This window comes from Onychostoma macrolepis, chromosome 20 (assembly GCF_012432095.1).
Source record: "Onychostoma macrolepis isolate SWU-2019 chromosome 20, ASM1243209v1, whole genome shotgun sequence".
NCBI lineage: Eukaryota > Metazoa > Chordata > Actinopteri > Cypriniformes > Cyprinidae > Onychostoma > Onychostoma macrolepis.
Window position 1 is genome coordinate 24,918,683 of NC_081174.1, and position 25,492 is coordinate 24,944,174.

A 25,492-nucleotide genomic window follows, 5' to 3' on the forward strand; every position below is an offset into this window, starting at 1 on the left:
TGACATCATCTACACACCTTACTCTAGAAATATATATAGCACAGAAACATACATTAAAAGAATAAATTATAAAATTACTAAACAACTGGCCTCAAACTCAATCTCATCAATAAACACACGAGCCATCTTTATTTTGTCTGGCTGTTTATTACAAATGAATCGACTCAAAAGTATTCAAAAAATGGATCAAAAGTATTTGTAGTCCATGCTTTTATATTTGGAGGAATGAAGTGCAAAGTTTTTCTTTCCGTAAAGCATCAAAGCACATCGTATATCTGTTCCTGCCTGGAGAAGGACAAATCCTCACAGTATCCCCAAAACTTATGCTTTTTCATAGGTACGCACAGCCACCACGTCCCCAAAGGTGAGTTTCTAAAATAAAATTGAAATCAGCAAGTAATTAAAGTTATCAAACACCACTATATGAACAGCGAAGAGCTAATGTTGAGTTTATTGTCTGTACTGTAAAGAACCTTACCATCACCATCTTCCCGTCTTTGATCTCCCGGACATGAGTGGTCTCATTTCCATCCCACTTCTGCACGTGAACAAGCTGGTCTCCATCCATTACCACAGTGGACTGGTAAAAAGAACACATCACTGTGCATTCATCTCAGACAGAAAGTTTCAGACAGAACACGTCTCCTCTGAAATGGGAGTATATTGTTCCCTGTGGTAACTTCCCATTAAATCATGTTATGACACTTTTTTTTTTCCAAACCTACTTTACAGTGTCGGTCATCTACGGTGGTCTCATCAAACTCCTCTCCCAGTGTGAATGTGATCTCGGTGTGCTTGAAAGCACTCTGTGTTTTTAGGACCACTTTGTATCCCTCTTTTGAGATGATGAGCGTCGGTTTAGTCACATTTCCAACTTGTCTTGTTGCAAACCTAACATCTTAGAAAAAAAATTAAATAAAAATATCAGATGCATCCAAGTCATGCAATGTTCATTAAAACCAGGGTCTTTAATACCCTTGGGATGTGTCTGTAATTCAAATAAAAATAAATTCAGAAATAATAAACTATATTAATAATTATTATTATGATAAAACTTACGTAGAGCTTTCATATACTCATCAAAGTTCTCACTGCTGAGCAGTTTCCATGTGCCACAGAAAGCATCTACCATTTTTAAAATTAAGCTTTTCTGATCAATAAACAAATACTAAATTTTATATTAATGGTCTGTAGAAAACGCAGCTGCATTTTCTCTTTGCAAGGGATCTTAAATAGTTTTTTCAGCTCGAAGACAATGATTAAACAGGAGTGGGAGGAGTCAGCTTTCCCATTGGCTGTTGGTCAAAACTGAAATATTTGATTGACTACTGAGTTTGTAAAAGTTTTTCATAAACTGAATAAACAAATTTGCGTTCCATTCTATCTAATGCTTTTAGTTCCATTAACCCTTTAAAACCTAAGGGTAAAATAGGTCATTTTCACACATTTTGTTTATTTGACTGTAAAATTCTAACAGAATGTCTTTTTTTTTCAGAAAACAAATGGCTTTCCAAAAAGTACAGTTTTTGACCATTAATCTTGTGTTTTGAGTTTGTGAACAGAATTTAAATAGACAAAAATAAAAAAAACGGAATTTTTTTTATTATTATTATTTAGAAAAAAAAGAGAAAAATCATGATCGAAATAATCCAACACTTCTTACTTCAAAATTCAACTATAATACATATATACAAGTATTTTTGGGACACTGGGTTGCACAGTTTTAATTCAGGAGGCTTTTTTGTTCATACACCCACACATATACACATGCATGTACATGCCTGCACCCATTCATTTACATGCGCGGACTCATTATAGTGACGCACACACCACATGTGAAAAAGTCTCACTCAGCCTGCTCCCAAAGTCTCATCAAAAATCATCCTAATCGACTCTTATGCTGTTTACTCCTCCTTGACCATGTTTTTGTTCATTTTGTTTATTATTTTATGCAATAACAAACTCCGCGCTCCCTATCTCTCCGTTCAAATTCTCCCTTCCCGCTCTCCCGGAAATCTGCTGTCATTTGTTGACGGAGCGCAAGAAATTACCGTAATAAGCCATATATTGCCGAAAAGCGCATGTTGTCTGCTATCAGGAGCAATTTTAATTATTTTGATAGTGCAAACGGTAGAAGAGTTATGGTAACATGAATACAGCTTGGTCTGATGTGTCGGCGCCGACACAGCCGGTTTTAAAGGGTTAACAGCAACAAAAATGTACATATGGCATATATGCTATATATATGCTATATATATATATATATGCACAAACTATATAAATACATTTGTGTTACTTTCTAGGTGAATATTGATATTTATGCTCTAAATTCTACATCTGCAGTGCTATTTTGTAGGTAAAATCAAATGCTTTGTTTAGCTTCAAAAAGTTAAAAGCAACACAATTTTACATAGTGCACACACACACACAATTTATAAACTACATAAATTAATAGAAACTTATTTTGTTTTGTAATAGTGCTGTCAAACGATTAATCGTGCTTAATCGCATCCAAAATAAACGTTTTTGTTTACATAATATATGTGTGTGTTGTGTATATTTATTATGTATATATATATATATATATATAAATACACATACATACAGCATATATTTTGAAAATATTTACATGTATATATTTATATTCATATAATTTATATCATATATAAATATATTTAATATATAAACGTTACATATTTTTCTTAAATATATACATGCATGTGTGTGTTTTTATATATACATAATAAATATACACAGTACACACACATATATTATGTAAACAAACACTTTTATTTTGGATGCGATTAAGCACGATTAATCATTTGACAGCACTATTTTGTAATGATATTATGTTTTTGTTTGTTTGTTTTTCCAAAATAAAATCTACTGCAATATGGTGACTTTTTTGTGCCCTCATAGTATAAAAAGATATCTTTGGTGTCCTCTGCTGGTTACATAAATCACCACCACTGGTCCACACACAGTCCAAAAAATGTAAACTACAAAAACTAAGCACAGGATTTATTGTAATTTTTAAACATAGCATAATGGAATTTTATATGTAGCTTACAACAGACAAAATGACACAAGATTTATGGCCAGGTAAAAAATGAAATCAAATGCTATTTTCTGATGGAAGCATGATGAAAAGATGAAAGAGAGGAAGAAAAACAAGTCTCCACAATCGTATTTTTCACTGCCATCGACAACAGCAAAGAAATATCTGAGACAAGCACTTAAGATGACGTCCGAATGACATGACCACAGATGTTTGCAGCAATACATCAGACAGCTAACACTCCAATTTCAGCTCACGCAGGGCAACACTGACAGCAGTTACACACAAAACAAAAGGCTTTTAAACAAAACTAGCAAATATAATGTACAATTCTGTATTTACAAGAAGAAAATATCATATTTCATGTTATTCAGCACTGTTTCTTATCCTCTGGCTAGAATGTTAACAATGCATATTTTTACAATACAAAACACAGAAGATGTGGTGTTGTACAAGGACAGACAAATATCGTAAGATAAAAAACTTTACTTACATCACCAAATGGAATGTATTTACTTTTTTTTTTTTTGTGCAAAAAGAGACATTTTTGCCACTACATGTCAACATTCAGAGAAAAATTCTATTATGGAAAGTCTGAAACAAAATGTTCCTTTTTAAAATGGGAAAGCAGGTCACATTTGTTTTCATAAGACACACAAAACAGCCGGTCATTAGGAAAATCATGACAGCGAGTCTTTGGGAAAAAAGTCAAATTTGACAAAGTCAAAGGTATGAAATGAACAGTCGCTGATATTTGAAAAACACAATTTCAGATGAATTCCTGTGATATGAGCTGTTTCCCACTGGCCCACGTTCGAATGCCAATCATAGGTGGTCTCGATGTTGCATAGCACAGAGTGTAACAGTTGTTTGGTCAATGGGACAAGAGTAGAGGCAGGACATGAGGTCAGATCACTGCCGAGTTATGAGCCCTCTGTCTTTGCCCCCTCTGTGGTTTCTTTAGGTGGGTCGGACGAGGATGAGCTCTCTCCGCCCTGTTCGCCATCATCTGCGTTGAGGCCAAAAATACTCATTAAATGCAATATTCAATGTGAATTTGTTCTTTAGCAGACATGTTCATCCAAAGAAATTCAAACACAAGCAAATAATCACAACGAGCAGCATTAGCAGCGCCACATTAAGCAAATTTGAAAGAAATTCGTACAAGGAAAGTGGATGTTGATTATACTGTCAAGCCACGAAAACACTAAAAGTATTATATGTGACCTTGGACCACAAAACCAGTCTTAAGTCGCTGGGGTATATTTGTAGCAATAGCCAAAAATACATTGTATGGGTCAAAATGATCAATTTTTCTTTTATGCCAAAAATCATCAGGATATTAAGTAAAGATCATGTTCCATGAACATATTTTGTAAATTTCTTACCGTAAATGTATCAAAACTTAATTTTTGATTAGTAATATGCATTGCTAAGAAGTTCATTTGGACAAATTTAAAGGCAATTTTCTCAATATTTAGATTTGTTTGCCCTCAGATTTCAGATTTTCAAATAGTTGTACCTCAGCCAAATATTGTCCGATCCTAATAAACCATACATCAATGGAAAGCTTATTTATTATGTATAAATCTCAATTTAAAAAAAATTTACACTTAAGACTGGTTTTGTCATCCAGGGTCACATATGGTTTATAAAATGGATGTAATAAATTTAGCTCATTTCCTCACATAAAATTACAGTATAGCTTCAGAAGATTTGGAATTGATGTAGTTTATCACTGATAATTTTACCTCTAGCTCTCAAATCTCATTTCTGGCTATGTTTTCTATGTCACATCACATCACATGACGTACTGGAAACATACCTGCTGTGACACAAATAATAGCAGCATTTTTTTATTTAAACCAAGTGTAAATGAGATTTGAAAGCTCTAATTGAAAAGAAAAAAGGCTAATTTTGTTTGTTCCTCACACAAAGCTACCATATAGCTTTAGAAGATTTGAAATATAGTGTGCAAGTTGTATAAACCAGGGGTTTTAAAACTTTTTGATGACTGAATAATATTCATTGCCCATTATTGGCTCTGTATATTTTTTCTAGCCACCATAAAAATACTTTTAGATACACTTTTAGGTGCAAATCTGAAGAGAAACACAAAATGTTGACTGTAAAATAAAATAATTCTCATGGTTTCTGATCAGTCTTTATTAGAGGAAACAGTAATAATGCCAAATTCTGTATTTACACTATTTTTCTCTGAACTTCACTGCAAACCCCCTAGCACTAGGACTTTATTATAGTTTTATGGTGATTATTTGTTCTTTTTGGAACTTGTCAGTATTAATCACCATCCAATTTTATTTCATATGAGAGGAAGATTTCACTCTTTGAATTTGGCTAAAAAATCTTATTGATCTAATGTTTTTTTGTGCTAAAAGACAATTCCATTTTGTAGGACAATTATAAGAAAGGCCACTAGATGGCAGAAGAGGTAGTTTATGATTCAACAGGACCCAGTTACAGAACATTGCTTTCATGGCAAAGAAAGTCTGGAACGACATAAGGGTAAATGATGACATGATTTTCATTTTGGGTGAACTATCCCTTGAAGACACTAGCACAGAAATGGTATTGTGTTTATTATTATTTAAAACAGGATAAATAATGTATGATATGGCATAGGCAGCAGACTCAACACTGCTGAGAATCTCCAGCATTATCACAAATCACTCATGGAACATCATTTGCAGGGATCACATGTGATGCCTTTGAGGCTTATGGGTAACAGAGCAGATCAAAAGTGTTTGACTGCAGGCAGTTATTGATATACAGGAAGGTTCAGTCATGATCTGATCCTCAAAAGAAGGCATTTTGAATTCATATTTATCAGAAGTGTATCTGTTGAATCAAGGTCATTGCCTAGGGGTTTAATTTGCTGATATCACTCTTTCTGAAGGTTTTTAGTTTAATGTTGATATACTGGACACATGTATCAACTTGTGTCTTTGAAAATCACAGGTTTTCACCAGCTACCACAGAAAACATGACTAAGGAATGGCTTTCTGACAGCATCTGGTGGCAGTCTAACTTCCAGCCGACCCCCTGATGACAGCACGATCACACAAAAGCACTTAAGCGTTGTGGAAAGTGTATATGTGATGAGAGAGTGCTCTTTTCTCTGTAGAAAAGCACCTTTTAAAGAGAGGTGCTTTTGTCAGTCACAGCTTAGTCTCACACAGGGGCGTGATTAGACTCTGCCAACATCATAGCCCATTTTAGGCATCAGAGGTCCACTGCGTAGATTAAATTAGCCTTGTTAACTTATGCACTGAACTAGTTTCAAGCCCTGTTAATTGCATAATTCCCTTGCATAAGTTTACAGTTTAATTACACTGCAGTATTTCATTCAGGTTATGTCCTTTTATGTATACTTTTAATTCAAAATTTATTTCTTTTTCCTTTGTTTATGTATTGCTTTTTTTTTTCTTTTTTTTTTTGCTTATTATGTATTTCATATTATTTTGCTCATGCATTGCTTTAATAATTTTAGATTTATATTGATATTTTCTCTCTTCATTATGCATTTAAGTAAATTTATTTTTAAAATTATAGTATTTGAAATGTGTGATATAAATAAACTTGCCTTGCCCACAATTGCCAAAAGTCTATATATTATTTTCGTTTTACATTATACATTACTGTTCAAAGGTTTCAGTCCATTATGCTCACTCAGGCAGCATTTATTTGATCAAAAATGCAGTAAAAGCAGTAATATTGTGAAATATTATTACTATTTAACTGTTTTCTATTTGAATATAACAGTTAATATATATACAGGTGCATCTCAATAAATTAGAATGTCGTGGAAAAGTAAATTTATTTCAGTAATTCAACTCAAATTGTGAAACTCATGTCTTTGGTTCTTTTAATTGTGATGATTTTGGCTCACATCTCAACAAATTAGAATACTTCATAAGACCAATAAAAAAAAAAAAACATTTTTAGTGAATTGTTGGCCTTCTGAAAGTATGTTCATTTACTGTATATGTACTCAATACTTGGTAGGGGCTCCTTTTGCTTTAATTACTGCCTCAATTCGGCGTGGCATGGAGGTGATCAGTTTGTGGCACTGCTGAGGTGGTATGGAAGCCCAGGTTTCTTTGACAGTGGCCTTCAGCTCATCTGCATTGTTTGGTCTCTTGTTTCTCATTTTCCTCTTGATAATACCCCATAGATTCTCTATGGGGTTCAGGTCTGGTGAGTTTGCTGGCCAGTCAAGCACACCAACACCATGGTCATTTAACCAACTCTTGGTGCTTTTGGCAGTGCGGGCAGGTGCCAAATCCTGCTGGAAAATTAAATCAGCATCTTTAAAAAGCTGGTCAGCAGAAGGAAGCATGAAGTGCTCCAAAATTTCTTGGTAAACGGGTGCAGTGACCTTGGTTTTCAAAAAACACAATGGACCAACACCAGCAGATGACATTGCACCTCAAATCATCACAGACTGTGGAAACTTAACACTGGACTTGGGCTATGAGCTTCTCCACCTTACTCCAGACTCTAGGACCTTGGTTTCCAAATGAAATACAAAACTTGCTCTCATCTAAAAAAAAAACTTTGGAGCACTGGGCAACAGTCCAGTTCTTCTTCTCCTTAGCCCAGGTAAGACGCCTCTGATGTTGTCTGTGGTTCAGGAGTGGCGTAACAAGAGGAATACGACAACTGTAGCCAAATTCCTTGACACGTCTGTGTGTGGTGGCTCTTGATGCCTTGACCCCAGCTTCAGTCCATTCCTTGTGAAGTTCACCCAAATTCTTGAATCGATTTTGCTTGACAATTCTCATAAGGCTGCGGTTCTCTCGGTTGGTTGTGCATCTTTTTCTTCCACACTTTTTCCTTCCACTCAACTTTCTGTTAACATGCTTGGATACAGCACTCTGTGAACAGCTAGCTTCTTTGGCAATGAATGTTTGTGGCTTACCCTCCTTGTGAAGGGTGTCAATGATTGTCTTCTGGACAACTGTCAGATCAGCAGTCTTTCCCATGATTGTGTAGCCTAGTGAACCAAACTGAGAGACCATTTTGAAGGCTCAGGAAACCTCTGCAGATGTTTTGAGTTGATTAGCTGATTGGCATGTCACCATATTCTAATTTGTTGAGATGAACTGGTGGGTTTTTGTTAAATGTGAGCCAAAATCATCACAATTAAAAGAACCAAAGACTTAAACTACTTCCATCTGTGTGCACTGAATTTATTTAATACACGAGTTTCACAATTTGAGTTGAATTACTGAAATAAATGAACTTTTCCACGACATTCTAATTCATTGAGATGCACCTGTATGTATATATATATATATATATATATATATATACATGTGTGTGTGTGTGTGTATATTTATTTTTATTTATTTTTTTGTGGAAACTGTGATACAATTTGGGATACAGTTTGGGATACATTGATTTTTTGATGAAACAAAAATCTTTTGTAACATTATAAATGTCTTTACTGTCACTTTTGATCAGTTTAATGCACCCTTGCTAAATAAAAATATTAATTTCTGCTGCTGATATCCAGTGAAATCCTATCTTTGTGAGCTAGGGTTGGTTTCTTTAATTTTTATTCATTTGCATTATTTTCACTTATTTATCCCATATTTTGCCTAGTCATGATGCTGATCTCGCAAGCACATACTTTTGATTATTGGCATATACACTAAGACTAATGGACATATAACAAACCCAGCTGAACAAAAGACAAGATACAGTACCTCCTACTGAAAGCTCGGCTAGTTTATCAGGAAGGTCGGCAGCTCCAGGACCAGCCGTGGAACCTAGAATATCTGGCAATGCATTCCGCCGGCCAGTCCTGCCCGTGGCTGCAAAGTCAGAGACAACAGGTTCCACATCAGTCATCTCTGGTGGTCTTCATAGCATCATCTGAAACAAACCAAATAAACTCGATCAGTGACTGACATCTGAGGGTTACATTAGAGAACTGTAACAGTTCTTTAGCAATTCTACACATATGATACAATACTATGTTAGCAGAACTTAAAAAAAATATTAAATTTAATAAACTTGAAGATTCAGTTTGTAGAACTGTTTTACACAAGCAAACATATGATTGATAGATATGGTGGGGTTAGTTTTGGTTTCCTTATCAAATTCTGTGAGATTAATAAAACCACAACCAGCTGGGTCACAACTAGAGGTTTATATGCTCTAAAGAAAATGGTGTTGCTTGCCAGTGCAAAGGCTGTTCTTGGTAGAACTTTGAAATTTGTTTTTGTTCTGCACAAACATATTAATTGCGCTTAACTTAAAATATTGAGTAAAGTAAACCATTCAAATTTTAAAGGGATAGTTTGCCAAAAATGAAAATTCTGTCATTAATTACTCACCCTCACCTCATGTCGTCCCAAACATGTAAGACCTTCGTTCACCTTCGAAACACAAATTAAGATATTTTTGATAAAATCCGAGAGCTTTCTGACCCTGCATATAAGACAGCATATAAGGACATCGTTAAAATAGTCCGCCTTGTTTGCAAGCAGAAGAAAATGTTGAATAAAGTCATTATTTTTGTTTTCTTTGTGCACAAAAAGTATTCTCGTAGCTTCATAAAATGAAGGTTGAACCACTATTTTAATGATGTCCTTACTACCTTTCTTGAACATGGTAGTTGCATTGCTGTCTATGCAGGGTCAGAAAGCTCTCGGATTTCATCAAAAATATCTTCATTTGTGTTCCCAACATGAACAAAGTTCTTACAGGTATGGAACAACATGAGGGTGAGTAGTTAGTGACAGAATTTTCATTTTTGGGTGAACTATCCCTTTAATTAGTAGATATGATTAGGTTAGTTTTCAGTTTATTTTTCAAATTCTGTGTGATTAGTAATACAGAATAACATAACCAGTTCGATAACAACTAGAGTTCCCTTTCAGTCGGTCACTCCGAGTCACGTCGGATGACCGACGAATTGGGATCTCGCCAGAGAGACCAATCCACTTCGAGTGTAACTAAACGAGCCAATGGACATTGGCATGCGATCATTGCATCCAGCTGCCGCTGATCACAGCGTGAGTATAAGAGGCAGCGGGTGCACCGCATTAATTCATCCTTTCGCTTCGGAGCCGAGTGGCGGTGAATCACTGCTGCTCTCCTTTCCTGCGAGTGAGAAGAGCGAGCGAGTGCGGAGAGCGAGCGAGTGCGGGCGTTACAGCGCAGCAGCGGTGGTCGCGGTCTCACGGGAGAAAGAGGAGACGATTCCCATGAAGACAGTCACACTAGGAGTGTGTGGTGGCCAGCTCCCCTGCGTGCTTCAGCACTTAATAAAGAGCAAATTTCTCTAAAAGAGCAACACGGGTGATCGCGTCTTTTTAAAGATGTGTTATCACCCGTGCGTTTCTGGGTGTGGTCGTTTACTGGCGCCTCAGGACGGTCAGAATCGCTGCCTCACGTGTCTGGGCATTCAGCACGCTGAGGAAGCTTTCGTGGATGGTTCATGTTCTTCTTGTGGGGACATGACCATCTCGGAGTTGCATAATAGACTCCGCTATGTCAAACATGGCGGAGTCCCTCTGCCTCTGCCGCGATCCAGCGTTCCTTCCCGGGGCGGCGCTGTATCCGGTGGAGTCAGAGGTGATCTGAGGGTGACAGTGAGGGCTTCCCCAAGAGGAGTTACTCACCCCTCAAGCACTCCGCAGCCGGTGGAGCTGCCGAAGGAGCGCGCTGGGCCCTCTGCTGAACAGAGTGCACCACGTGTTTCCTTCGGTGACCCCTCTGACGACCAGATGTCGATCGCTGCATCGGTGGGCGAGTCCTCTCTCTCCAGGGATGACAACCCGGCTGCGTTGCCCCCTTCGGGTGTGGTAGCGTTGTCCGAGCCAGACCCAGAGATTACGGCTATGCTTTCCAGGGCCGCCGAGAATGTCGGGCTCGTGTGGAATCCTCCACCTTGTCCCGATCCTTCGAGGCTGGACGAGTGGTTTCTCGGCGGGGGTTGCGCTGGTTCTCAGCACCCCCCTCCGGTGCCATTCTTCCCGGAAGTGCATGAGGAGCTCACAAGATCGTGGAAGGCACCTTTCACTGCCCGAAACAAATCTTGTGGCTCCTCCCCCCTCACCACCCTCAATGGTGGAGCCGCATTGGGGTACGCGGGCATCCCCTCTGTGGAGCGGTCTGTGGCCATGCAACTATGTCCAACAGCCGCTACCACTCTGCGGGGTGACCCATGTGACCCGTGCCTCCCCTGCTGTCGAGAGCCTGTAAGTATTCGTCAGGTCTAACTGGCAGTGCTTATAGAGCCTGTGGGGAGGTGGCTTCTGCCCTCCACGCCATGGCGTTACTGCAGGTCCACCAGGCCAAAGCCCTGAAAGACCTGCACGAGGGTGGTCATGACCTGGCGGTTCTACATGAGCTGCGTGCTGCGACGGACCTCGCGCTTCGAGCGACGAAGGTGACCGCACAGTCTCTGGGTCGTGCGATGTCCACGCTAGTGGTCCAGGAGCGCCATCTCTGGCTGTGTCTCGCTGACATGAAGGAGCAAGAGAAGGTACAGTTCCTGAATGCTCCCGTGTCGCAGACCGGCCTTTTCGGCGATGCTGTTGAGAGCTTTGCCTAGCAGTTCTCGGCAGCCCAGAGGCAGACTGAGGCGATCAAACACATCATGCACCGGAGGAAACCTGCTGCTTCCACTCCGGCTGCAGCCCCTCAGCCTGCTCATCGCCGTGGGCACCCCCCTGCGGCTGCCTCTGCTCCCGCGCAGCCGCAGCAGCCTTCCACCAGGCAGCGTCGTGGAGCCGGTCGCAGGCAGGACGCCCAGCCCGTCCAGGCCCCCGCCAAACCTGGCGGCAAGCGCAAGTGCAAGAGGCCCTGAGACGGGCGACCCAGGGATGGAGGAGACTGTTTGTCGGGAGATGGTGACCGCACCATTCCCTCCCCCGGAGGAGGGCCAGGTGGAGAATCTTTTGTTTCGTTTTGTTTTTGTTCCGCCGCTGGCCCAGCAACCAGCGGTACCCAAAACATCAATAAAAGAGCGGTTTCCTCAATCTCTGGGTCTCAAGAGGAGGAGAGTGGTGAATCGTGCATCACGGGATCATTTCCCTTCTCCTCTCTCGCCAGCAGGCAGCAGTGGGTTGCACAAGAGCACCCCTCCTGCCCATTCGTGGAACCAGGTAAGGGCGGTAGCACTCGAGTCCCCGCTTCAAGTCGTCACACGCCAGGCTGTCACAAGCCTCAAGCCGGGTTCCTGTGTTTCCTCCCTCACGAGGAGGAATCAGGTGAGTGGTACACTGCACACCCAGACCCCGCCCCCCGCCGTCACAGGCCAAGCCGTCAAAGGCTCCGGGCCGGGTCCCTGTGTTCCACCTCACTGCCCCACCGCGGGTATGTCGGTGGCCCCGTTGGTCCCGCTGGTACGGTCTCTCAGAGCCTGGCTAGCGCTCCCCAGTCCGTCTCGGTGGCTCCTGCGGACCATCAGACTCGGCTACGTGATTCAGTTCGCCCGGCGTCCCCCCAAGTTCGGGGGCATCCGGTTCACTTCAGTCAAGGCCGTCGATGCCCCTGTCTTGCGTGCGGAAATTGCAGTCCTGCTGGCGAAGGACGCGATAGAGCCGGTCCCTCCAGCCGATATGAGGTCGGGGTTTTACAGCCCTTACTTCATTGTGCCCAAGAAAAGCGGTGGGTTACGACCGATCTTGGATCTGCGAGTTTTGAACCGTGCACTTCACAAGATGCCATTCAAGATGTTGACGCAGAAACGCATTCACGTTCGAGGGTCGGGCATATCAGTACAAGGTCCTGCCCTTCGGGCTGTCCCTTTCGCCTCGCGTCTTCACCAAAGTCACAGAGCCCTTGTTCCCCCTGAGAGAACGGGGTGTGCGCATCCTCAACTACCTCGACGACTGGCTCATACTTGCACAGTCTCAAGAGTAGTTGTGCGCACACAGGGACCTGGTGCTCAGGCACCTCAGCCAGTTGGGTCTTCTGGGAAAAGAGCAAACTCGTGCCAACACAGAGGATCTCTTTTCTCGGCTGGATTTGGTCAACCAGACAGCACGCCTCACCCAGGAACGTGCTCAGTCAGTGCTGAACTGCCTCAAGACTTTATCAGGCAGGACGGCGGTCCCACTGAAACTCTTTCAGAGGCTCCTGGGGCATATGGCTGCAGCTGCGGCGATAGTTCCGCTCGGTCTGCTCCATATGAGACCGCTTCAGCACTGGCTTCATGGCCGAGTCCCGAGGTGGGCGTGGAAACGCGGTACTCATCGGGTTCAGATTACACCGGCCTGCCGCAAAACCTTCAGCCCGTGGACAGATCCCTCGTTCCTTCGGGCAGGAGTGCCCTTGGAGCAGGTATCCAGGTATGCTGTGGTATTCACAGATGCCTCAGCCACCGGCTGGGGAGCCACGTACAACGGGCACGCAGTGTCAGGGGTGTGGACGGGTCCCCAACTGTGTTGGCATATCAATTGCCTCGAGTTGCTGGCAGTACGCCTTGCCTTGAGCCGCCTCAGAGGGCGCCTTCGGGGCAAGGACGTTATGGTCCGTACGGACAACCCTGCGACCGTTGCATATATCAACCGGAAAGGTGGTTTACGCTCCCGTCGCATGTCGCAACTCGCCCACCACCTCCTCCTCTGGAGTCAGAAGCATCTGAGGTCCCTTCGTGCCATCCACATCCCAGGAGTGTTCAATCAGGCGGCCGACGAGCTGTCTCTAGCGGCACTCCCTGGGGAGTGGAGACTCCATCCCCAGACGGTCCATCTGATTTGGAATCGGTTCGGAGTTGCTCAGGTAGACCTGTTTGCATCTCCAGAAACCACCCACTGCCAGTGGTTCTACTCCCTGTCCGAGGCAACGCTCGGCACGGATGCACTGGCACACAGCTGGCCCCAGGGCCTGCGCAAATATGCGTTCCCCCCAGTGAGCCTGCTAGCACAGACACTCGATCTGGTTGTCAGGTTTCTTAGGGGGGCCAGGAGGTTAAACCCTACTAGGCCTCCCTCCCTACCCTCTTGGGATTTGGCATTGGTGCTAAGAGCCCTACAAACTGCCCCCTTCGAGCCTTTGCAGTCAGTCGAGTTGAAGTTTCTCTCTATGAAAACCCTACTCCTGACTGCGTTGGCCTCGATCAAGAGGGTGGGGGACCTGCAGGCATTTTCGGTCGACGAATCGTGCCTTGAGTTTGGGCCGGCTGACTCCAGTGCAACACTGAGGCCCCGGCCCGGCTATGTGCCCAAGGTTCATACCACTCCCATCAGGGACCAGGTAGTGAACCTGCAAGCGCTGCCCCTGGAGGAGGCAGACCCAGCCCTTGCTTTGCTCTGTCCTGTACGTGCACTGCGACAGTACGTGGATAGAACTCAGAGCTTCAGAACCTCAGAACAGCTCTTTGTCTGTTACGGAGGACAGCGGAAGGGGAAGGCTGTCTCCAAGCAGAGGATGGCCCACTGGATAGTGGATGCCATCACCTTGGCCTATGAAGCACAAGGTGTGCCCTGCCCGCTCAGGTTGCGTACTCACTCCACTAGGGGTGTCGCATCGTCATGGGCACTGGCTCGTGGTGCCTCGCTAGCAGACATCTGTAGAGCTGCGGGTTGGGCGACTCCTAACATGTTCGCTAGGTTTTATAACCTACGTGTCGAACCGGTTTCCTCCTGTGTTCTCACCTCAAACGGGTAGTGGCACTGAGAGGCCCGGCTCAGAGTCGGCTTGCGGCGTTTACGCCTAATTCTCCAGAGAGTTCCTTAACCAGGCAAACCCTGTCGAGTCCTCCAGCACTCCGTGGCGGAGCGTCCGGCGCCAGGCCTTTCAGCCAATGAATTCTTGAAATCTGATGTGAGGCTAGTGCCCATGTGAGAGACCCTGCCGGGATCCCATATGTGTATTCCACGGTATGCTTATTAGAGCCGTGTTTCCTCTGGCAGACCACGTTCTGCCATCTCTAATGATGCAGCCTAAGCCATCTCAGAGACTTCCATGTGCAATAGGGCCCTACGGGGTTACTTCACATGTCTAAATACCACTTAAGGTGACTCCAGGAGGTGACTCCGCAGTGTGCCTCTTCCAAACGGAAGGGCACGCTTCCCAGTGTTATCCAAGTCCTACTGTCTGGGTTGTCCAAGGAACAACAGTAGTTGACCTACTCTGTGTAGAGCCCGGTCCTATCGTCTGCCTTATAGGAAGGATCAGGAGGCCTACACAGGGCACTGGAAGGGGCAGCTCCTGTGGCGTTTTGGTAGGGATCCCAATTCATCGGTCATCCGACGTGACTCGGAGTGACCGACTGAAAGGGAAAGTCTCGGTTACGTATTTAACCCTCGTTCCCTGAAGAAGGGAACGGAGACGTCACGCCCTGTCGCCACAGTCGCTGTACCACCGCTGAGCAGCCGGGTCACCGGCTCGGCTCCTCAGCGAAAGGATGAATTAATGCGGTGCACCCGCTGCCTCTTATACTCACGCTGTGATCAGCGGCAGCTGGATGCAATGATCGCATGCCAATGTCCATTGGCTCGTTTAGTTACACTCGAAGTGGATTGGTCTCTCTGGTGAGATCCCAATTCATCGGTCAGCCGACGTGACGTCTCCATTCCCTTCTTCAGGGAACGAGGGTTACATACGTAACCGAGACATTTTACACTCTCTATTGAAAATGAAAGTGTTGCTTGCCATGCAAAATGATGATAGCTGTCCTCTATCATTGTTAATCAGTCAAGAGTACAAAAGGAGCAGCAGCATCAAAATAAGTGGAGCTTTTTCTCTACTGCATCTCTAATGAGACTGTCCTCCTCTCCAGGGAGTGACTGAACCGAGTCGCTTACTCCTTACCTCCCCACACACCACCCACCCTGCTAACCTTCAGCCGCATGACAACATCCCTCATAATTTCCTCATTGCGTTGTCACTAAATGGCCTACTGGGGGATTGTGTTTCATATTTACCTTTTTCTACGCCTCATTCAGTTGAACACACTATGCAAGGCAGAGTGGCTTTGAGGAATTTGGTCAGCGTCCCTTCTGGGTTGTACACTGTGTGTCAAGGAGGATTGCAAATAACATTCATTGTGCTGGCAGTACAAGACTGAATTTCCAAACCACTAGGCAATGCCTTCAATCAGCAGAAACGCTTGATTAGCCTTTAGTTTAGTGATTCTTTAGTCTGAGCGTCGTTGAATCAGATGTGACTGTACACATAGCTCGCGGGGGAAAATTCACTACTGGAAAGGGCAGATGGGAATGTGGGAACAGATTGACTGATAAATTGCACCGTCAGCCTAACCAAAAAACCTTTTATTCTTATCCTAAGAAAAACAAATGGCTTTGCTTATCAGATAAAATATATCATTCCAAAAAAAAAACCCAGTAAAAAAACAAAACAACAACAATAATATCTGGGTCAGTTAGTCCAATATTTTTATTCTATGAGCAACATCCTGATAACTAATCAATATCTTTATACATTTTTAAATAATTTCACTGCATCTGACTATATTTTTCCTTTCTCAGAAAAATCCATATCCTGCCCGGCTGAAACCATTATTACAAATTAGATGGCACCACTGCAGCTTAATCATAAAAATTTCCAATCGATTTTCATGCGTGCTTCACCGGTGCTAAATTGAATAGAATCAAAACATCACTTTTGCTAAAATTAGCTATTTATATTTATTTTTATTTATATTTAGTTGGATTCAAGCTGACTTTTCTTTACAAATTTAATCTGACCAGCAGAGGGCATGCATTGCATCCATCAAAACATTCACATTTAAGAGGCTAAAAATGCCTTTTTGTTTTATGTAAAGATGCAAAGAAATTCTATAAATTCAGTCATGGACTATCAATCACCTTTAAACTGTAAAGCCAATTCAAATTCCCCTCAATCTGTTACATCAAGTGAAATGCAACTTCCAAAAAAAAAAAAAGAGAAAAAGAGAATTGTATTCCTGAAAATGTATCAATATTATTTTTATAATATTAATATTATAGTATTTATTATTCATTTAAGTTTGAATAATTTTGTTATGCGTTTTGTCATTTTTATAAATTTTAGTTTTTTATATTTTATTTAGCTTGAATTTATTTTATTTCATTTTTAATTTGTCATTTTACTACTTCAGCTTAAACTTATGTCAGTTAGTTGTCAAGGCATTATTTCTAAGTTTTAATATTTATATTTTATTTTATTTCAGCTTAATATAAATTTTTTGTTACAGATGACAATTAAATTGCACAATTATTTAAGATACAAAAAAAACTTTTTTTGACCAAATGTTTAAATTTGGTCAGTCGAGCTGAGTGTCATGACGCTTTTTCCTGTGGGGAATAAAATGGATTATCAAAATGTCAAAGCTGTTCTTACATGGTAATCATTCACAATCATGTTTCGCTGCAATTTTTCTTGATATGTTATTAATAAAATTACGCATCAGGTCAGGATTGGAACCTGGAACGGACACATCTCACACTTCTGCACAGAACTCCTATGATGTTAAAGCTGTTTTCTCCTTTAGTCATGTCTTGTCTTGCCAAGGGCACCATGTGTGCCAGGACTGCACTGGTGCCCTCTCAAAAATGAATATGTGCATGACGCCTCTGCATGCTGCCATCATAAATAAATGTAACATCAATCAAACTGTATCTTTTCAGCTTCTTCATATTTTCATCTGCTCATTCTTATTCCACATTCTTTCTCTTTAAACCCAAACACAGCTTTTAAACAGGGGCTGACCACTAGACTAATGTCTATTTCTTATGCTACTCTTACAAAATAAAATATTACAGCAATACGAAAAATGCTTTTTGTGCAATGTTCTTGTGCTTTTTGGTCAGTAGTGGTAAAAGCCTTGGCTGGAGGTTTAGTAATGAGAAACAGGAAATTGTTGCTAGGAAATGTGACAGACTTGAATGGCTTCAGTGCGTATTGTTTGGTCGGCTCTTGATGCAGAGAGATATGTGGGACACCAAATCATCAGAGACATCTGCTGCCACTGCATCAGCCCAGTGTTACTGACTACAGGAGGCTATACTGAAAGCACAGACTCATAGAGTGAAATAATAAATGATCATTTGTACTCAATTAAAGGAAATCAATTAAAACTGATGTCAGCATGAAATTCAAATTGACCATATGCTTTTATTATATCAGTGTTTTATTATCTTATCTAGGATACAAGATTTACTCAAAAAGCAAAATTGCATATGATTGCACATGAAGACTTACATTTTCATATATTATATCTCTACTTAAATTTATTCTTCTTATTCTATCTGCAAATGTCTTGTTTTGAAGTAAATCTAACTAAATGTAATGAGATTTATTTTTAAAACAAGAAAAACAACTACTTAATATAAAGCTATATAAAAAGTACATAAATATATACAAAATACATTTAGTATCTTGATTAATTTATGTTGTTTTTAAGGGAAGTTTAGATATTTTTTCAGATAAGAAAAAAAATTTTTTTTTAGTTGATGTCACCAAACGCTTTTATTTTTTCTCCTCTCCAATAACATTTCACATTCCAAATAAATATATATGTAAAACAAGAAAAAAACTACTTGAAATATATGAAACTATATGACTTCTGTATTTTAAAATTGGAGTGAGAAAAGTAAATTAATTCATGCTGGATTTTTTTCTATACTGGAAAACAAGACAAAAATAAGACATGTTATTCCAAAGGGGGGAAAAATATTATATATGAAAATAATATATGTCACGAAACCCTCTTTTTTTAATGCTACCCCTCCAATAACCTGATTTTTCTCATTCCATTCAATCTGTATGTATCAAATCATTTTTAAAATATTAATAAAACAATCTAAATTGAAAATTGTGTTTTATTCAGAAGTATGTCAAAAAATGCATTTTAAAACCATTCAACATTGGCTTTAAGCATACAAAAATCATGCACAATAAGAGCTTTATGTTTTAAGAGTAGTATGCTGGAGTAGATGCACAAATGCAAATATGCAAAAAAACAAAAACAAAAAACGACACAACTGACTAAACAGATGGCCCATCATGAGTAGGTGCTCTAGAGGAGGGGCAAATATTCACCAGCTGGATTAAGAAATTAATCAAACCAAACACCACCGGTGTGCTGTACTTTTTCAGAGTGCTTTTCCATATCTATTTATGGACTCACCTTGTTGTCACCTGTGACACTTAAGTCTGCTCTGCCTCAATCAATCCCGGGATCAGACGCCACTAAAATCTATGCATACTCTGACTTATAATGACACCACAGTACAAAGGCTCCTCATTGGTAAGTAAGCTCTGTGCACAATGCTCAGTGATGAGACTCTATCAGTAATCGTCTGGCTGGAAACGACACTCTCACCACCAGGTCTCCACAGCAATGATAATTGATCTGGTTCCACGCAAATGATGCCAGCTGGCTGGACCAGCCACTGCTGAACTAGACCACCAAAAGATAACATCTCAGCATGCTGTTGATGGGGTTTAAGCACAATGTAGTTCAATTTTCAGTTTTTTGTTTTGATCACAGTTTTCACTGACAAATATGTCCTCTAAATGTAGTCAATATACTGTCATGTCTTTTCAGTCATTTTTACTTTGACTTAAATGGCATAATATAAGTCCACAAAATGATCTGCAAACCAAACTTTAATCATCAATGTATGTTAAAATGTTATATTTTTCTAAAATAAAATCTATTTTAAAGATTTATCAACATAAAATTGCATGAAATTGAAAAACAAGAACAATACAAACTTGAGTAAACTTACTGAATTATTAACAACTGTTTAGAAGTTACTGTGAATTGTTCTTCCTTTAGAGATTTGCAAATTTTTTGTGTTTTAGAGACTGTTTAGGATATTGTGTCACATGTAGCACATTGTTATGGCAAAGGCACATTCAAAATATAAGTTAGGATATGTGGGTGAAATTCATGTTAACATTTTTGCATGACGACAAAAAAGTTTTACACGCAGAGTTTTTCATAAAAATTCACCACAGTGACCAACAGAAAGCTGATTGGTTTTGAATGGGACTTCTGTGTGAGTGTTGCTTCATACTGTACGTTACTATGCTATTGACAATTGATCTTTTATCTTTTCGCTAAAATATTGCTAATGTGACCATACACTTAGATCACATTACTGAAATGTCACCAGCAAAATACCTGTAGGTCCACTGCCTATTTTTTATAATGAAGCACTGCACACACAGAAATCACTTTTAAAGCAGTTTTCGATGAATACACATGACCAACCTGAACCTATTGTGAAATCTGCGCAGAGAAATATTTCACATATGGACTTCCATTACTAGATTACTAGATTTCCCCGGTGATAATTTGCCGAACAAAGGTAAATGTGAGCAGATATTTACTCATTCTGACTAGTGCGGTCATTAGTTCTAGTTCACTTGTGCATTCAGTTCATTCCCTGCACACATGCAAGGTTTAATATTATGTTTATGTTGTGGATATCATTTTCTCAACTCAAGTGGTTCAATCGTCAACATTTCGAACTAAATGAATCAGTTTTGCTGCTAAACCTCTATGCTAACTCTTCTGCACCCTAACAAAAAGGCAAACTGCAAGAAAGCTCTCACTCAGCCAAAATTGCTCCGCTTCAGGACAATTCTCTCAGTTGGGAAGAGCTCTGCCACCTGAGCCAAACAACTTAGCAACCAGCACCAGAATGAGCAACAAAGGCGGCAGCTTGCTCTGCGAGGTTGAGAACCTCTCGTGAACCCCACAACAGAGATTTGCGCCAAAAGCTGCGCATCTGCTACCCCACACACCTGTGTCCATGTCTCTATGCATTTACCATGTTTACCAGTTGCAGTATAGTCCCACAGAGATGTCTCTGTCTGGTCCAAAAATCCAAAACAATTTGTTTAGTCATGTACTGCAATAAAAACAGATGTGTTTTTATATATAATATAATAAAAATATACCAATGCTCAAAAATGCTTATATTCAGCAAGTATCCCAGATGTGAAGTTCATGCACAAAAATGTGCTAAATATAAACAGGCGTTACTTTAAATGTCAGAACAAACAAGGTTAATCCAGTCTTAATCCATGTACAGCCCAGTAACAAGCTTTAAAATAGCCCTAACAAAAGGGCCGAGGTGTTTTTTTCCATTTACTACTTTCCTTTCCGCACACTTACAGCTAATTTTCTGATGTCACCACTTTTATCTTGCCTTAGATATTTGATTTGTGCTTCAATTCAAAAAAATATAATGACATTCCCTCTCATGGACAACACTGCAAAGAGCATGAATGAAATGGAAAAATGTGACTGAAATAAAAAAGCAAAAATGTTAAACACATGTGCAGTCAAGTTAAATTTCCTTGTATTATAAGGCCTATTTTTAGCATGCATTTATATGGATAAGGTGGGCTGTTTTTACAAACGTGAACATGAGAGATTATACATAAAGAAAAAAAATGTTGTGGTGATGATTTGCTTTGATTTTTTTTACAGGAATAATTTACTTGTAAATTAAACACCTCATGTCGTTCCAAAACTTAATTACTTTCTCTCTTCTGTGGAACACGAAAGATGAATTTGATAATCCTGACCACTATAATTACAAAAAAGCATCATCAATTTCATAAAAGTAGTCGTTATGACTCATGCACTATTTTCCAAGACTCCTACAATCACACAATAGCTTGTGTGTCTGACATTTAAGAGATTATTCACTGAAATTCTTGGCAATTTCATGAGAGAATTAACGTCTAGGAACTCTTCATGAAGACTTTTTAAAATCATTTCAATTTGATCCACTTCACAAAACCAGTCACTTTAGGAAAAAATACCAGTCCAGCTTCCTCTTGTAATAAAGTCCATCCCCCGCATCAAAATCCACCAACATATTTGTTAAGAACTGATTTGGACATGTAAATGGTGTTTGTAAATCTGTGCATATTTCTCTCCTGCTTCAGACAAGACAACTTTTTCACTTGAGAAGGCAATGCTATGCATATAATATGATGAACTGGAGTTCACTGCAGAGGATCCATAGGTGAGCAAGTGATGTAATGCTAAATTTCTCCAAATCTGTTCTGAAGGAGAAACAAACTCACCTACATCTTGGATGGCCTGAGAGTGAGTAAATCTTCAACAAATTTTCATTTTTGGGTGAACTATATTCCTTTAATTTTGAGCAAATGAATCCTCATTCCTCCAGATAGACTCTTATTTTGTATTGTACTTTATTCAAGTATGAGTAAATCACAGCATTTATCATAAATTAAGAGCACTCAATGGCAAATAAGTATTCAACATCTTGCTTTGCCTAATGAAGCACTACTTTAATACTATGATAGCACATCAAAAAAAAGTGCATTAAGTTCACATTTAGAGGGTCTCTATAACAAAGAACAATTATGAATATAAATCAATAATTAAAATTAGACAGATTAAGACTTAAGTCAGCTATTGAATATAAGCACAGGGGGAAAAAAAATAAAATAAAATCACACAAACAAAAGTCTTATATTTATTTGGACCAAACACGCAGGGCCCCTCTGGGCCTTTGTCCAGGCATACAGAACACGAGTGAGAAAACAGAAGCTGGATTTTCCAAATAATCTCCGCTCTGAGGACCAAGGACAAGAGCCTGATCTCATCTTCCACTCAGCTTCTATTCGGCCTTGACAGTCTGCAACAAGACAACCCAACCTTGTAGAGCATGACTTGACAAGAAGCAAAAGTATCTCTCAGTGCCATTGTTGCGGTGACGGCAGTGGAAAATAAATAGCTTGTTTGTGACTGGTCGCACTAGGTTATGTAATAAAAGCATTGCTTTTGACGGCTCATGAGGACTGAACAAAACTGTCAGAAGAGCAGTTTGAGCAGGAGAGACGTCATGCATGTTATGCGCAGTCTCCCAGCACCTAACATTTAAAGGTCTTGTCTATTTACTCACTCATCTGTTCAGCCTGGCTAATGATGCTAATGGCACAGTATCTGCCAATCAATACGAGTGAGAACAATGTGGCAGATGACCTACAACAGCATGGGCTTGTGCGATAAGCCGGTGAGAAAGCAGCTAGTCTGATTTGATGGTGCTGCATCGTGCGGAGGTGTTTATTTTAGTGCATTTTCCCTCTCTGGGATTTTGTAAGGTCAAGCGATGGAAGGACAGCTAGCAATTTATCAAGCGCAGTGACCTGAGGCTGACACTAGCGTAAAGGTGTTGACTTGCTGGTTCTGGGAGGACTGTTAACATTTGCATTAGGAACACAAATGCATCACTCATAAAGTCATAAAGTTGTAACATATGGTAAAATGTAATGTATTAACAAATGGTTCTGTGTTTCTGCTTCACACTCAAAAAATATTTAGGTCTGAATGCAAGATTTATATATTTGAACTGTATATTGAATTGCAAATTTCCATCCAGTAGGAATACACAGTTTTATCATAAACTAATAAACTTAATGTGATGCATATTTGTCAATCAAGGTAAGAAACATAATTTCTGAAATCATATTTTTAAATGCATTCATCCAAACTGCTTAGAATCAGCACAGATCTGTTCATTGTGAAAAATATTATATTTTAGTCCATGAAAAAGTATGAGCATTGTTAAAATATGGCTAGCTGTGATTCAATTAGTCTGCAATACCCAGATTTTATGCACATTCAAATATGACATTTCAAAACGTGTCACACCAGGTTTGACACCCATGATGCTGAGTTGGTTTTCATGTGTCCTGTAACTGATCATGACATGCATATTTGCACATCTAAATCACAAAAATTAGACTTTATTGCTATGGTGGAGTAACAATTTAAATTTTGGTTTAAATTTGGTTTTATAGAGAATTCTATGTATGCATTTCTTTTAAGTTGCCTTATCATTGCTTTTCATTTTTTAGAGCTTCACATTAGCCATCAAGTGACGATTCAACAATGTAAAAATGTTCAAAAGTACAAAAGTAAACAAAAATGTTCTTAAAATCAAAACCCTGATATGCATTTACTGTATAATCCGTTAATGGAAAACTGTATCTTGAATTTTGTTGGTTTCATAATGTCTGCAGCCAATAATTCTTTGTGCAAAAAAAAAAAAAACTTACTTCTAGCAAATGTTTATATCCAAGAAGCATCTAACAGTGCATTCAAGGTATTATGAATTACTGGGGAAATAAACCCATGACTGTTGCTAGTGTTGCGGTCCTACTCGCCCCGCACCGAGCGGGATTCAAACCGTGGTCTCTGGCGTGGGAGGCGGGTGCTCTAACAAGGAGGCTAAAGGCCACGGCTTTACCAGGTTTTTGAGCTATAGGAATGCAATCACTTTTATATTTCATTAGTATTTGTCTGCCAAGTGGCAGACAAAAGAGTGGCTAAATGCTTTTTTTGAGCTTTTTATCTGAGTGAGAGCCTTTAACAACAAGCATTTTCTTCCCATGCACCTTTTATTTGTCTGATTACGCATGATTATACGACCCATTTTTGTAAGAATCGCTGTCCTAGATGGTTAAAGGTACTGCAGATGCACTAGACTACATTACAAAAAAAAAGGACCATGTGCACATCCCATAATGAGAATTTTATTATGAAGCTGAAATTCTCAAAAGCTCTCAACTCCAAATTTATTTATTGGTTTATTTAATAGGGACCATGCATATTCATGAACATTGTTGTATAAAAAAATACACCATGTAAATATGCCAGAATTAGTAACAATAACTACTTTTCATCTGCAGTCCCTAAGCAGGTAACATAAAACTAACAAAGACAACCAACAATAATACAGCATTCATTCACTATAAATGAAAAGGTACACATAGTGATGACATATACATTGACAACAAAAACAAAACAAAAATACAATGGGAAAAACATTGTTCATCCACCTCTGTACTACATTCAATGTAACAGTGAAAGTGTATGAGTGATAAATATGTGACAGTTAAAAATGGCGATGAAGGTTATCAATATATGTCAAACCACTTAAGACAACTGAAATCATCATTTATCCTAATTAATGAATTAGCAAAGCATGTACCAGCATTCCATCTTAATCACTCGCATTTACTTTAAGCTACCATTCTAAAGTTTAGGGTTGGTACGATTTTTTTAATGTCTTTGGAAGAAGTCTCTTATGCTGACCAAGGCTGCATATAGTATATCTGATCTAAACTACAGTAATATTATGAAATATTATATTAATATTTTTTTGTGGAAACCATAAGACATTTTTGATGAATAAGTAGAGCATTTTTATGAAATAGAAATCTTTTGTAACATTATAAATGAAAAAAAAAAAAAGAAATCTATCATGGGATGGTTTCAGTTCACAGACCCGAGGTCAAAGAATTCCTTATCACAGATCCCAGGATGAGGTTTGTGGTTGTCCTACTCCTGATGAAACTCCTGGGCATAACCATCACTCATACAACCTACAACAGCTAATAGAACATTGATTAGGGCATTTGTGTCAAACCCAGATAAATCCAAGCAAC

General features: G+C 39.9%; 2 protein-coding genes across 2 annotated transcripts in view; both read right to left on the bottom strand.

Annotated features, from left to right (window-relative positions):
* Window positions 1-127: 127 nt before the first annotated feature.
* Window positions 128-1,325, bottom strand: fabp7b (fatty acid binding protein 7, brain, b). The gene is made up of 4 exons (XM_058755817.1): window positions 1,060-1,325; window positions 726-898; window positions 479-580; window positions 128-372 (listed from the first exon to the last, which is right to left on the bottom strand). The coding sequence occupies exons 1-4, from the start codon at window positions 1,130-1,132 to the stop codon at window positions 322-324; spliced, it is 399 nt and encodes a 132-aa protein (XP_058611800.1). The 5' UTR covers window positions 1,133-1,325; the 3' UTR covers window positions 128-321.
* Window positions 1,326-2,814: 1,489 nt separating this feature from the next.
* Window positions 2,815-25,492, bottom strand: part of pkib (protein kinase (cAMP-dependent, catalytic) inhibitor beta) — a 62,711-nt gene continuing 40,033 nt past the window's right edge. The window contains exons 2-3 of the mRNA XM_058755181.1: window positions 8,791-8,959; window positions 2,815-4,067 (exon numbers count right to left, since the gene is read on the bottom strand). Of these exons, the coding sequence (XP_058611164.1) occupies window positions 3,982-4,067; window positions 8,791-8,935 (231 nt within the window). The 5' untranslated portion in view covers window positions 8,936-8,959 and the 3' untranslated portion in view covers window positions 2,815-3,981. The remainder of the gene's footprint in view (window positions 4,068-8,790; window positions 8,960-25,492) is intronic.

Excerpts from the sequence above, each read along its gene's own strand:
- fabp7b (XM_058755817.1), bottom strand. The coding sequence starts at position 1,132 with ATGGTAGATGCTTTCTGTGGCACATGGAAACTGCTCAGCAGTGAGAAC. Across the intron at positions 899-1,059 it reads TGAGTATATGAAAGCTCTAC|ATGTTAGGTTTGCAACAAGA; the intron begins GTAAGTTTTATC and ends TTTTTTTCTAAG. Across the intron at positions 373-478 it reads AAGACGGGAAGATGGTGATG|AAACTCACCTTTGGGGACGT; the intron begins GTAAGGTTCTTT and ends ATTTTATTTTAG.